Here is a 15,705-nt window from a genome sequence, read left to right on the forward strand (position 1 = left end):
TTTTTTATGCTTACTGTGGTGAGGGTTTGGTCACTAAGTTGTGTCCAGTTCTTGCATCCCCATGGACTGTGGCCCTCCAGTCTCGTCTGGCCATGGGATTTCCCAGGCAAGAATACTGGAATGGGTTTATGCTTATGGTCAAGACAAATGGGATGCTGCTTGTTCCACAAGCTATGACAATATTCTTAGAGGGAGGAGGAGATCAAAAGAAAAGAATTGCTTTCTGGAAAAAAAGTAAGCATCATGTGTGTGTCTTTTCAACTGAAGAAACTTATCACAGCTTCTCTATGCTCCATAACGGCCAGTGAACATTTGATCATAACACAATCATGTTGCATTCTGTCTCCATATCTTTATGACTCTTGTCAAAGTTGGTACATCTTGAAAGTAGTAATTATGTAACTTTTTGAATTTCAATCGTCTAGTAATACAGAGGTATTCAATAAATATTGAAGGAGTGATGAACAAATTTCAAAAAATAAATGAACGAATGCATGGACTTACAGTTTTCAGAGAAAAAATGCTATTCACATAGAGTGGACTTAATATTTAACATGAAATGGAAATTCCATTCAGATGCTTCTTTCAAAACAAATCTGCATCTTAGAAATGATTCAGAAGCCCTACCAAGATGATTGATTTCGTCCAAAGGATTGCACAGTGTTCCGTTTCTACTTCAACCTCACAGAAAATATTTAATGTCTGCTAAATAAAGAGCTGTACTTGTATTGTCTCTTGACCAATAAGTCACATTATCTTATTAAGAAAAAACGGGAGAGTCTTATCTTGGGAAGAATTTTCATTTATTTATAAACACATACAGATTTATTAGTTTGAATTGGTGATAGATTTTCAAAAATTGAAATTTGTTTTAACTAAATTTAAGACCAAAAAAAAATTTCTCCTTTTGAAATCTTGAAGATATTTTAGAGTGCACATTGTATTGCCCATGCTTGCCTTCTAAAATTAACTATATGTGGCAAGTTTGGCATATCTTTTGTTGATAAAACTCACTTTTAATTTAGGAATCACACTGATTTGAGCTATATTATTTATTTGGTAATTTTAGTGCTTGCAGAGTATTTCCATGATTTTGTTTCTCAGAAATAATATGAGAAGTGGTATGTAATTACTTCTTACCCTATTTGAGTCAATTCTTGATCTGGAAGTATAGATGGGAGGAGGGATGTTGAAAGCTTGAGGCACCAGGTATTCCTCAGCATCCATCATATCTTCTAAATCTTCTTCATCCAAGAGATTCTGAAAGAACTTGCTGTCGTTTGGACTGGGAAGCTTCATACGATCATCACCCTAAAAAATTGCCCATCAGATACACACACAAAAATGATTCTTTCCTTCATGTTAAATATGTGAAGTTTGCAGCAAATTTATATAATATCAAAATCATTGCAAATTCATGCACTCATTAAAAAAGATTTAGCACAATTACCTGCCATATAGAAGCCTATAACATATATAGATATGACAGGGAAAGATAAATAAATACAAAAAGAATCTGATAAATGCTCATTTAAGATGAATAAAGCAGAATGCTATGGCTATTTTTAGAGAGGCATAATCCATTTTAGATTTGAGAATAATCATAGGTTTCATTGCCAAGATGGTGTTTGAACTGTGACTTTAAGAGTAAATAATAAAGTAAGAGCAATGAACTTATCAATCTTTATTATATTTGGTTGGTTGACAGTGCAACGCTATCAGGACACAAAGTATCCATGATTTGTTCTACAGCATAACATTATGAAAGTGATATCATTCAAAATCACAGCAAGCATGGAAAAGAACATAAATGGAAATGGGAGAAACACCAAAACAATTGTTACTCTCTTACCTCAACTATTTCTTAAATAGGATTTAAAAATTTAAGTTATATGATATTTTTGTAAACATTTTTTAAAATCAGAGTTAATTTGGGAAAAAGTTAGATAGAAATCATTGTCTGCTAAAACGTGACTTTTATCTTCACGTCAGACTATTGATATGAAGATAAACAGTACTCTGTTTTATTGAGAAATTTTAACTCAGTGTTATCCAGACCATTTGTTTCTGGTTTAGGCAAAATATTCACAACAAAATTTACTGCAAATTTAAATGATCAAATCCATTTTTTGTAGTGCTACATATAAAATGTTCTTTTGGTCTATTATTTTATCTATATATATTCATCTAAATCTGAGTTCTTGTGTAGTTATAATAACTTGAGATATTATTTTTTAAATAAAAATATTTTAAAATATTTTTCTAGGAAATGAAATGTCAATATATTTAAACTTCTAATTCACTGCCTTCAAATATGGACACAATGAAAATGAAAATTTATTTTCTTTTTTTTTCCATTGTGTATAACAATGAATATAACTAGTAGAGTCCTTCAAGGCTTGTCTGAGGATAAAGGCCTTTTTATGCACATGAATAATCATAATTATCTGACAGATCAATAGCAGAGGCACTTAAGTGCTAAGGGAAAATGCTTAGAAGTGGTTCTGACAAGCAAAAGTCATTTCACATTATGTTCTGCTTAGTTAATCAGTTTGTGAGTGGTGATATCCACAGTTCGAAAGTTCAGGTATTATTACTATTTTGTAGTGAGCTTTCCATTCTGATCTTCTCAAAAACCTAAGTCAAAGGTACAAACCTGAATAACTAGATATCTTTGAGGGTCTCGAGCCATCCTTGAAAATTCAGCAGCCAGTTCCTTAAATTTAGGTCTACTGTCAGCATCAATCATCCAACCTAGAAATTCACAAGCAATAAAAGTCACTATATCCATAATTAGGAAGAAGTGGGATGTAAAATTTACAAAAATATAGGTTAAGTTTGAAAAATATTATTTTAATAAAAATGACCTGAAAAACAAAGAAAACTAATGAAAGAAACAACTCAATAGGTGAGAGTCTCACTATCAGTTTACTGATATTCATAACTACATGTAACAAGGAATAACATAAGCTTTTTATCTTGTTGATATAATTTAAAATTAATTTTTTCATCATAGAAAATATAACCTAGGCTAACCATAGGAACTTAAGAAATCTTGGATCTTTTCTCATTATATGTAAAGAGAATTTTTTTAAAAACTTTTCTTTGATGTGTATAGAAGGTGAGATTGGAATATAATTTATCAGTTTATATCAGGAATGACATGGATTAAAAACTTTGATTTCAATGTGATACACTGGCATAAAAGTGAAGAAAAGAATCAAAAGCAACTTTCTTATGCTATTTTTTTTTTTCCTGGTGGGAAAAACAACTAATACAAAGTGATTGGCAATGTTTGTTGAGCAATAGCTGTTCGTTTATCTGAGTATTAGCCTTTTCAGCATAAAAACACTATCAGCAGTTTTCAAGATATGTATTATTATTTTGCTGGGAGTCTAGATAAAGTTGGTCTTATCTCCCCAGGCTCTATTTAACTGGTGAAATGACAAGAATAAAAGTACCAAGCTTTCCTTGATTTTACTGCCAAATGACCCTTTTCTTAGATATTAAAACTTCTAAAAGCGAGGTAAAAGTCCTTATTTGGCAAAAATGTATTTCTGAGTTTTCATTATTTTATTGGAGCTTCTAAATGAGCTATCTAAATCATCTCACTCTAGTTATGCGATTAAGGTATGTCATGCATGTGTTTGCACACTCTCTTCCATAGATGACTATCAAACAATGTTTGACCTAATAAAGTTATAAAACTTGTTTCTCTGTTTCTGGTAATTCAATCTTTATTGTTGTTATGGGAAGTCTTTAGCTGCCATTAATATTATTTGATTTTTTTCTCTCCCAACTAAGCTCAAATGCTCTATATTTTATATGCAACCATTAAAAAAATGTTTTTGATACCAAGATGTTAATGAGAAAAATCAGTGTTTCTGGAACTCTATGGGAACAAAAAAGGTTAAATTCTCAGTGAGGTATCAGTTTCTTTCTAACTAAATATTGAGTAAATAGAACTACGCTAGAGAAAAGGGCATGCTGACCCAAACTGAAAAGCACATTTTTTATTTCTTCCCTCACTGTCAGAATGTATCACACATGTCATGAATATAAATCTGAGTAGACCTGGGTCCAAAGTCTCTTATTAATAAGATGCTTATTCACCTTCACCAGTTTGTTTCTTTGCTAACCCTGTGTAAATCAAAAGGGGAAAACCCCAGATTACACAAGAAAGATTGCTGAATGCTAATCTCATTTAAATTAATTCAGAAACTCCAGAGACTTCCCTAATTCTATTTAAATTAAGAGCCTAGGCTTGCAAAACACATTTATAACACATATGTGTCTGAGACACAGAAGGGAGAAAGAAAAATAAGAGAGTTAGGTGTAAACAAATGATTTAATTGAAAAGAAAGTAAATATTCACAATATTCAATATAGATTCATGCCTTTCCACTTCCCACTCTGCCTTGCTAATTTCCTGTTGATTGAGACTGGTAAACTCATTTCCATTTAATTCATCTTTTTAAATGATTAGCTTCAAGCTTCTTTTCCTTTATGTGTAGATGGTTTCTTTAGTCTGCTTTTTTTCCTTTAAAGATTATTAACATTATTGTGATTAATTACATCCCTTTGTGAGAAACAAGTTGATTGTATAGAAGTGATAAGAAATCAAAGTGAAATAAATAAGTGTAAGAATCATATAATGTTGACTTCATAGTATGAAAGCATGATACTGCTTCACATTAAAAAAAAATTGCAACAAACATAGGTGTTTATATTCTCCTTTCACAATGATCTTTAACATTTTATGTTTTTCAATACACAGAAAAAATTGTGACGATTGATTAGCAATCTTACATTTGACCATGACCATGTAAACGTCAATAGTGCAGATGGGAGGCTGAGGCAAACGTTCTCCTTTCTCTAATAAATCAGGAATTTCTCTGGTTGGAATTCCATCATAAGGTTTTCCTCCAAAGGTCATCAGTTCCCATATAGTGACTCCTAAATGAGAGATCAAATTCTCACATAAGCACATCAGCAATATACTATGAGCAAACCAGCAACATGTCCGTGGCAAAAGAATGCTTTTCAGAGGGTAATTAGAAATAGTGTAAAGAACGGCTCTTCAGAATCCTATGACCATATGAGGAGCCCAATGTTAAAATCTTTGTGGGTAATTTAGTTTTTTTAGCATTGTCCTGAAAATTTTAATGGGTAGTGGAGACAGTTCAAAGAGGATATCAGAAAACAGAATCTGTTCCCCATTTCTACTACATTATACTAATGTTTGTTGCCCCAGTTTAAGTTTCATCACATTAGAGCCTGTAAAACAATTTATTTACTATATACATGTGTACTGATACTAAACAAATATGATTAGGTAAAATCTGATATTGATTAATTTTGAGATTAACATTTTTGCTATTAAAAGTCTTAAAGGTCAAGCTAGGGTTCTAGAATGTTTAGGTTACAATAAATAATTGTGCCTTTCTTTTTAACTAATGTGAAGAGAACAAGTAGAATAAAACAGATTCATTTCTTTAGCACATATGAGAGACTGATTGAAGAATGATCCATATGCAAAACAAAATGCATGTGAAGTGATCATCTCCAAATTGAAAGAAATCAGTAATAGTCTATTTCTTAGATAATAACAGTATCTTGAATCACTAGAACATTGCTTTCCTTGATGAAAGCAAATACTCTAAATACTAGCTTGCAAGTAGTTAACTTTGATAAGAATAATGATACTGATACGAACAGTAACATACACAGAGCTTCTCTTTATAATCTAATAATTAGCTAATTTACTAGTTATAGTTTTCTTAAGGGTAAAGGTTATTAGTTCAGAAATTGTATCTGCTAATACAATAGTATTAGCAAGTGAATTTTAACTGATGCATATATAAGTATCTTTCAATATAAAATTCATTATGAAGGTTATTTTTTCCTGCTGCCATTTGTAATGAATTATTTATTCAAGCTGAAGTCATTTTTAGCTTATAACAGTTATCACTGACTGATAAAAGTGCAAAGCTTAAAATATAAAAAGATATGTAAACTTCAAATTATTCATCATAACAGTATCATTAAAGATTATCTGATTTTTGGTTAATGTTTACATCTTATAGATCTTAAATATAGTATAAACATGTAAATTAGTTATGCAATTTAACTGTTTCAGCCTTATAAAACACTACTTGATTTTGCATACTGAAAATGACTCATAGAACTGATGACTAAACGTCAGTGTTCATGACGAAGGCTGAAACAAAGTAAGAAGTAGATTACTGTCTATTCATATTGTCATATTTATATAATATTTATTTAATGACAACATTTTATTAACTTATATTTGTAATTATAAAAGAATAGGTACTTTCACATCTCTATCAGGGCTTCTACGAGTAAGATACAAGGCAACTACAAATAAAAATAATAGAAAATACAATAAACAGACACATCAATATAAAAGTTGAAGTGGAAAAATCAAAACCCCCACTTCTACCAATAATATTCCAATTATATCTTTGCAGAGTTGATGACAAGATAGGGTTAAACAGAGATGGCTGCATGTAGAAGAGCAAGAAACCTAAATCAGAAACATCTTTAAAACTTACAATTCTATCATTTGAAGATAGAAAGCATATTCAATGCATATCTATTTTTATAAAAGTAAAGATGCACCCAGTGGCAATGTTCCATGTAGATTCACTGTAAACAAGACTATGAATCTTTCTTAGACTTTTATGACTTTTGCAACCAACTATGATATATAATAAAAATCTTAAAATGCCTTATAGATATGCGTTGATGACCTGGGCTATGTTTCAAAACAGAGTTCACTTTATCTATCTATCCATCCATCTATCTGTCCATTCATCAGATTCTGAGATATTGCAACTCAACATGAAGAATAATAGTATGACTTTAAAACAGGATTTTCTTCAAAAGATACATTTTATTATTAAAAATGTGATTGCCCTGTCAATATTTCCTTTAATGTATATATGCATTTATTTATTCTAGAAATCATTTAAAATTTGTAGATTGTCACATTTATTTCAGGGAAACGTAAGTAGGAACAAAAAAGGGAAAGAAAAGAAAAAAATCTATTTGATAAAATCACTGCAGATGGTGACTGCAGTCATGAAATTAAAAGACGCTTGCTCCTGGGAAGAAAATTTATGATAGCATATTGAAAAGCAGAGACATTACATTGCCTACAAAGGTCTGTCTAGTCAAGGCTATGTTTTTTCCTGTGGTCATGTATGGATGTGAGAATTGGACTGTGAAGAAAGGTGAGTGCCGAAGAGTTGATGCTTTTGAACTGTGGTGTTGGAGAAGACTCTTGAGAGTCCCTTGGATTGCAAGGAGATCCAACCAGTCCATTCTAAAGGAGATCAGCCCTGGGTGTTCTTTGGAAGGAATGATGCTAAAGCTGAAACTCCAGTACTTTGGCCACCTCATGCGAAGAGTTGACACATTGGGAAAGACTCTGATGCTGGGAGGGATTGGGGGCAGGAGGAAAAGGGGACAAGAGAGGATGAGATGGCTGGATGGCATCACCAACTCGATGGACATGAGTTTGGGTGAACTCTGGGAGATGGTGATGGACAGGGAGGCCTGGCGTGCTACACTTCATGGGGTCACAAAGAGTCAGACACTACTGAGCAACTGAATTGAACTGAACTGAAATCTATCTTATATGCAAATCTACTTTATCATGTAATATATATGCTAATCTATACCATATAATATATAAATGCATATGTACATGCTAATGAATCTCATATTATGTATACTTCTATATCATATTTGTGTATATGATTTATATGTAATGATATATATCTGTTTTTAATTTAGTCCTTTCAGCTTAATTAAGTTTTGTCAAGGGTTCCCTTGTACTTGCCTAATCTCAAACACACAACACTCCGCTTCTAAGCTAGTAGACTACATGAGGTCTTCATGAAAATTTTAACACCTCATATGGTTTACAGGTGTGGAAAGAAAAACTACCCCATAGAAATATCTTATATTTTAAAGATACTTTATACTGTTTTTAGATAAATAATACAGGTTGTTTTAATCTTCTTTCAAAAAATAAAACCTAAACTTAAATTTGAGTAAAATAAATTGCTTCATGATTTCAAGACTCACCAACACATTTTCATTTAAAGAAGCACTGAGCTTTTTACTTGTTAGAAGTGCTAGTTTTATACTGTTTATGTAAACTTAGAAAAGGTATTGATTTATTCTCACTAATACTTAGTATTAGTGTACTTAAGTTTGTAAATAGCCAGACAGGCACTAAGAAGCTCATCTCAAAAACTGTTAGATGCAAATAAATAAATGTTCTAAAATTTAAAATCACTGTTCCCATTCATTTATTAATTTTATTATATATCTGTTTACTCCAAAAGTAGTTCATAAATTATAATTAAAGGTATAATTATAAATCATCTCTCTTATCATTCTCTTCTCTCACATTTAATGCTCTCATCCTACTGCTTTCAATAATTGGTATTCGTTCTAACAATAATCTCTATTTTCTTACTATATAACTAGATTTCAATAAGAAAATGCTTTTTAAAAAACATTTATTAAAACATTTGAAAAACATTTATAAAAAACATTTGAAATTATGTTTTCAAAGATCTGTTGAAAATGAAGACCATAGGAGTCTATGAAAACATCCCTAATCTAAAACTGCTGCTTTTTGTTTTGTTCATCAAAATGATTAGACAAGTTGCTACCAAAGCAAAGGTTATGATAGACAACTCAACCAAGACATTAATATATTACATTTTAGAGAACCAAGAAACCTAAAATGTTTATTTTTGCTTTAAAAGCCTTATAACACAAAGAAGAATTATTTACCATAGCTCCAAACGTCGCTCTGATGGGTGAATTTCCTATAATGTATACACTCCAGAGCCATCCATTTAATTGGCATCTACAGAAAAATAAGAAGTGTAAGTCATATAAAAAGTCATTTCTATATTTCCTCAATATGAGTCCCTGGATTTGCCTCTCTTGTATGCATAGAAAAATAGAAATGTGTTATTTTCAAAACAGGGAGGAAATGAAACCTAATCTTAAAAAGAATTAATTACAAATATTTATTTTTAAAACCTTCATAAACAGTAAAAAGGGAAATAATAAGTATCACTTTCTAAGCTTACTATTCAGTGATCAAGTTACTAGTTAATATTATGATTCACAATATCAATTCTAAAACATCTAATACATATATTTCTAATAATGTGATCATACTGTATTGTTTTCCCCCAAATAAGATTCCCTACATTTTCAGGAACCCTTTCCACCCTCAAATTTCAGGCCACTGATAAAATGAACTCTTTCTATACCTGTTCTCTCCCTCTCCTCTCAGATAATTTGGTCACTAAAACACCTCAAATAATGAATTCCAAAGTTAGCCTTCCTTTGTTCCCCAGCCACAAATGATCTCCCTCGACTTGGGTAGCCAGTATTGAAAATATGTACCATTTTCAAAATAGGAATTATATAAAAGAATATGAGAGGATCAGTACAAATCCATCATCACTGTAAGAAAAGCGACTCAGCTCACATACCCTGCTGCTGATGGGTCAGCAGAACAAGTTTCAACTACGAAGGGCAGTGTCATAGAACTGGGAATATAATTAGATTCTATGGAATAAAGATAAACACTTCTACCTCACAGTTGAAAGCTTAAAACTAAATAGGCCTTTGAAATCATGAGGTTGGCTGCTCACCAAGGTGACACCAAGGTAACTCAGTGACAGAATCATGGTATTCAGTGAAAGGGAACAGAAGACACATTGAAAGTAATTTCCCTATGGGCAAGGAGTTAGCCGACTTTATGGGCTACAGACACTGTTAAAGAAGTAAGTTTAAATCACAGGTGGCTTGATAAAGACTTAATGGTTACTAGGCATTTAAAGCTCTAATGAATCTTGCTTTAGACAAATCTTACAGCTGTATGTTCTCAAGACAAGTGAAGTCATGTGATTTATAGACTTCTACTTCTGTGCAGTCTTGTAGTGAATTTCAAAGCTGTGGTCTCAAATGGCTGCAATTTGTAGTAAATAGGCAAAATAGGCTAATAAAAATCAAGGAAAAGCCAGAGAAAGCTACAAAACTGAAGATTTTAAAAATATACATGTTGTGTTTTGCTTTGTGTTTGTGATAAGATTTGAATATATATAGTTTTATTTATAAGCTTTTAGTATAAAAATCAATGTTTAGCATTCGGAGGCCTGTCACTGTAAAATAATTATAATATGCATCTGGATGACCCATGATGAGTAAAGGCAAATAATAAACATATTTACCTGACACATTAATTACTTGTCTTTGTTAGCATGCACTTATAGGTTAAGGCTGAATCTGCTTATTTTATTTGGTCTCTTCTGATGTAAGTTTATCCAGGCCAAGCTAGATGAGCCTCCACACAAAGAGGAGGTATCCTCAATAGTTAGCCAAAAATAACAAGCTAAACTGTGAGTTAATGAAGAAAGATAAGAACTGGAACTAAGGCATGGATTGAGACCCCATATGGTGAATGAGAGAGGCAGAAAGACAGCTGCCAGGCAGGGCTTGTGGGTGGAGAGTCAGAAAAGTTAGAAGAGGCACTGGCACTGTTCCTTCAGGTAGAATGGTTGACATTCTAGTGGAGGGAGTCAGAGAATACTGGGTTGACAAAAAAGTTCTTTTGCTTAGTGAGTTTTTGTTACTGTTGTTGTTTAGTTGCTAAGTCATGTCCAACTCTTGGGACCTCATGGACTGTAGCTCGCCAGGCTCCTCTGTCCATGGAATTTCGCATGTAAGAATACAGAAGTGGGTTACCATTTCCTTCTCCAAGGGATCTTCCCAACCCAGAGATCAAACCTGAGTCTCGTGCATTGCAGGCTGATTCTTTAACACTGAGCCACCAGGGAAGTCCTGATTAGTGAATACTTTGTTCAATAAAAGTCTTAGTGAAAATGAAAAATGTGTCTTTAATTTTTATTTAAAGCAAAATGAACTTTTTGGTCAATCCAATAAATAAACTGGTAAATCATATGCTACAATGAAAACATACAAACAAAACAACAGAGCCAGAGTTAGAACAGGAGTTAGAACTGACATAAAGACCACTTGGATCCAGACACTCATCATATTTTAGCTACTTTTGAGAAATGGAAGTTGGTAATACATACTATATATATATTTTAAATATTCTATAATATATATGTGTGTGTATGTGTATGTAGATGTATACAACTATATGTATATATAGTTGTGTATATATGTGTATGTGTGTGTATGTATGTGCGTATATGTATGTGCGTGTATGTATGTATATATATATATATATATATTACTGTGGGTAGGAGAGAAGGCAAATAGTAGAACTAAGATTTTATAATCTCTTAAACCTCAGGTTTGTTGGCTTCTTTCTATAACATATAAGGAGATAAAAGGATATTACAGTATATTTTCAAGTAATATTGCTCTCAAAAAGATATTCACCTTTCCTCCATCAGCATTATACTCTTTTTCATCTCCTTCCAAGAGTCTTGCTAGTCCAAAATCCGTGATTTTCACATGGTTTGGAGATTTCACTAAGACATTACGGGCTGCCAAGTCCCGATGAACAAGCCGTCTTTCTTCCAGGTACATCATTCCCTGAAAAACACCAAATTTCCCAAAGAAGCAGTTAATGCCTAGGGTTTTCCATTGTCAAAAAAAGGAGTTTCCTAGCTTTCAGGTGTAAGTGCTTGATTTCTCTAAGTGATGTAAAAATTTGATAATATTTCCAAAATTAGGGAAAAGGCAGATGTTAAAAAGCAAACCACAAATAGCTTTGGCTTTTATTCCCAAAAGCCTTATAAAAGCAGAATGGATTACCTGCACATGAGCTCATTGTTAGATCATTTTTCCCCCCAGGTACTTTATATTCTTTTGCAAACACTTTCATTCTCACTAATGAAAGTGTCCTAATAGACTGGCTAATGGAAAGAGATGGGACTACCAGACCACATGACCTGCCTCTTGAGAAACCTATATGCAAGTCAGGAAGCAACAGTTAGAACTGGACACGGAACAGACTGGTTTCAAATAGGAAAAGGAGTATGTCAAGGCTGTATATTGTCACCCTGCTTATTTAACTTATATGCAGAGTACATCATGAGAAATGCTGGGCTGGAAGAAGCACAAGCTGGAATCAGGATTGCTGAAAGAAATATCAATAACCTCAGATATGCAGATGACACTACGCTTATGGCAGAAAGTGAAGAGGAACTAAAAAGCCTCTTGATGAAAGTGAAAGAGGAGAGTGAAAAAGTTGGCTTAAAGCTCAACATTCAGAAACAAAGATCATGGCATCTGGTCCTACCACTTCATGGCAAATAGATGGGGAAACAGTGGAAACAGTGTCAGAATTTGTATTTTTGGGCTCCAAAATCACTGCAGATGGTGATTGCAGCCATGAAATTAAAAGACACTTACTTCTTGGAAGGAAAGTTATGACCAACCTAGACAGCATATTAAAAAGCAGAGATATTACTTTGCCAACAAAGGTCTGTCCAGTCAAGGATATGGTTTTTCCCGTGGTCATGTATGGATGTGAGAGTTGGACTGTGAAGAAAGCTGAGCACCGAAGAATTGATGCTTTTGAACTGTGGTGTTGGAGAAGACCCTTGAGAGTCCCTTGGACTGCAAGGAGATCCAACCAGTCCATTCTGAAGGAGACCAATCCTGGGTGTTCATTTGAAGTACTGATGCTAAAGCTGAAACTCCAATACTTTGGCCACCTCATGAGAAGAGTTGACTCATTGGAAAAGACCCTGATGCTGGGAGGGATTGGGGTCAGGAGGAGAAGGGGACTACACAGGATAAGATGGTGGGATGGCCTCACTGACTCGATGGACATGAGTTGAGTGAACTCCGGGAGTTGGTGATGGACAGGGAAGCCTGGCATGCTGTGATTCATGGGGCTGCAAAGTGTCAGATACGACTGAGCAACTGAACTGAACTGAACATGTATTTGGCCTGACCCACATATTTTTGTTTTCTTCTCAATATCTTGTTTCATGTCATCTTCCCCCATACACCCACTCCAAAAAGTTCAGCTATCCATACATTTCAGAAGTATTTCATATAAAAGTTTAATGGAGGCAAAATCACCATTATAGATTCTATCAAGGCTGAGAATTATATTATTCTTATTGTGTGCATGCTAAGTCGCTTCAGTCATGTCCAACTTTCTATGACCCTGTGCACTGTAACCCACCAGGCTCCTCTGTCCATGAGATTTTCCAGGCAAGAATACTGGAATCAGTTGCCATACCCTTTTCCAGGGGAATCTTCCTGACCCAGGCATCAATCCCACATCTCTTGTGTCTCCTGCATTGGCAGGTAGGTTCTTTACCACTAGTGCCACTTGAGAAGCCCTTATTCTTATTAATTATGCAAAAAATGAAATATACCCTAGGGGCATTCAGCTCAGTTCAGTTGCTCAGTCGTGTCCAACTCTTTGCGACCCCATGAATCACAGCACTCCAGGCCTCCCTGTCCATCACCAACTCCCGGAGTTCACTCAGACTCACGTCCATCGAGTCAGTGATGCCATCCAGCCATCTCATCCTCTGTCATCCCCTTCTCCTCCTGCCCCCAATTAAAGCCTATAATTTAAAATTTGGTTTTGATGACATTAACAGTCACTGTGAGAACTCACAAGTGAAAGTACATCATTTATAAAGACCTTCAAATTAGCCTTTAATGTTTTCTTCATAAAACATATATGTAATTAAAAATAAAGTGTATTGCTGATTGCCAACAAGAGATATAACTGGATTTTCCCCCAGTACACACACACACACATATGTATATGTACAAATGTGTACTGTTTGTTGTTGTTTAGTTGTTAAGTCATGTCTGAGTGTTTTGAGACCCCATGGAGAGTAGCTTGCCAGCCTCCTCTGTCCATGGGATTTCCCAGGCAAGAATACTGGAACAGGTTGCCATTTCCTTCTTTAGGAATCTTCCTGACTCAGTCATATTGAACCCACATTTTCTGCATTGGCAGACATGTTCTTTACCACTGAGCCACCATGGAAGCTCATACATATGCATACATATGTGTTATATGTATACATAGCATGTATATTAGATTATGGACAAGTTAAAAATAATCCAGAAACAATAATTGTTCATTGTATTTCATCAATAGGGAAACCAAGAGTCATGAAACACTAGCCTAACTAAAAGGTTGAAGCAAAACTAAGGAAATGAACTCAAAGGTCTATATTAGAGTGCTCATCTTTTGTTTGAGTGAGCATATTTTTGTTGAAGAGTAAGGGAAAATTCTATATTTGAGGATTTCAGTGGTAAGAACAAATCAGAAGTGTTATAAAATGGTTGAAGCACACTCTCATGCCAATTGCAAATCAATGCTGCTGGCAGTTAACATTACAACTGCAGGACTTTAAAGGATTAATGGTTTCTGATATCAAACAAAAGCTGTGGTAAACAGACATATAAATCAGAGAGGTCAAAAAATTATGAACCGTATACTCCGTATACTCGGTGTAGTGGAAAGAGAATATTGCTTCAAGCAGCATCATGAGCCGAGCGCTATATAAATGCCCATTAAACACAACCAGTGCAGATATTGCCTGATATGGTCCAATCAGTCAGCAGTTGGGTGACATCATATGTATTAGTGTTTTCTGAAATCAATCCACAACTGGGATTTATGGGAGCTTTGTCCTCTTTCCTAAACAGTGCCTTCTCCTTGATCATGCCAACTTGGATATTTCTAGAATAAAGTGAAGTGAAGTCGCTCAGTCGTGTCTGACTCTTTGCGACCCGTGGACTGTAGCCCACCAAGCTCCTCTGTCCATGGGATTCTCCAGGCATGAATACTGGAGTGGGTTGCCATTTCCTTCTCCATTTCCTTCTAGAATAAAGTGAACATGAAAACATAAAACCTCTGAATGCTTTAAAGAATTAATAAAAACAGTCATTGCCTTGGAGATAAAGTCTGTTTGATAATTTTGTCCCTGTATGAAGTGTTCACAAAAACATTCATCATTCTTTTTCTTACCATCTTCATAACAGAATATGGAAAGCATGTTGGCAAGAAGTTGATATTCAGATCCACACACAATGACAGAACACATACTATATGCCAAGTACTCTGCCAGACACCAGAAAGACAAAAGAGAGTCAGAGAAGGTTTGTGCATTAGAGGATAGAAGCTAATTAATAAAGTGGGCAGATATGGAGTAAAAACTTGACCAGATCGGTGACGTGTGGAAGGCACCTAAGGAGAGCTGTATTTTGAGGACCATCTGTTGTATAGTCTAGCAAGTGTGCATGAGCAGGGAGGCTTCAGAGAGGTACTATGGCCTAAGTAAAGCTTTAAGGATGGCTGTCCACCAGTTGGACAAGGTAGGGGGAAAATTGCAGTAAGAACAAGCACAGGAGAATTGATAGCCTAGCATGCTTGGACAAAGGTACGTAACTTTGTATTTCTGAAGTATTATGCATATGGTGGGTGATGAGACTAAAAATAGAGTAAGAGGCTAGATCCAAGAAGGACCCTTTATAAATCATGATAGAGAATTTGACCTTTGCATTTTATGCAGCATTCAATGTGGCAATGCCCTCTTTTTTTTTTTTTAAGAGGAGAGTGACACGATTATCACTGGAGCCTAAAAAAATACCACCTGGTGCCAGTATAGAGGCTGGATTACACAC

At 34.3% G+C, this 15,705-nt stretch overlaps 1 protein-coding gene across 1 annotated transcript in view; it reads right to left on the reverse strand.

The window, feature by feature from the left end:
- ERBB4 (erb-b2 receptor tyrosine kinase 4) overlaps nucleotides 1-15,705 on the reverse strand; it is a 770,675-nt gene that overhangs the window by 37,486 nt on the left and 717,484 nt on the right. Inside the window, exons 23-27 of the mRNA XM_052653380.1 lie at nucleotides 11,473-11,628; nucleotides 8,836-8,911; nucleotides 4,810-4,956; nucleotides 2,657-2,754; nucleotides 1,141-1,311 (exon numbers count right to left, since the gene is read on the reverse strand). Coding sequence (XP_052509340.1) covers nucleotides 1,141-1,311; nucleotides 2,657-2,754; nucleotides 4,810-4,956; nucleotides 8,836-8,911; nucleotides 11,473-11,628 — 648 coding nt within the window. The remainder of the gene's footprint in view (nucleotides 1-1,140; nucleotides 1,312-2,656; nucleotides 2,755-4,809; nucleotides 4,957-8,835; nucleotides 8,912-11,472; nucleotides 11,629-15,705) is intronic.

The sequence above is a fragment of the Budorcas taxicolor genome, chromosome 2 (assembly GCF_023091745.1).
Source record: "Budorcas taxicolor isolate Tak-1 chromosome 2, Takin1.1, whole genome shotgun sequence".
In the NCBI taxonomy this organism is placed as follows: Eukaryota; Metazoa; Chordata; class Mammalia; order Artiodactyla; family Bovidae; genus Budorcas; species Budorcas taxicolor.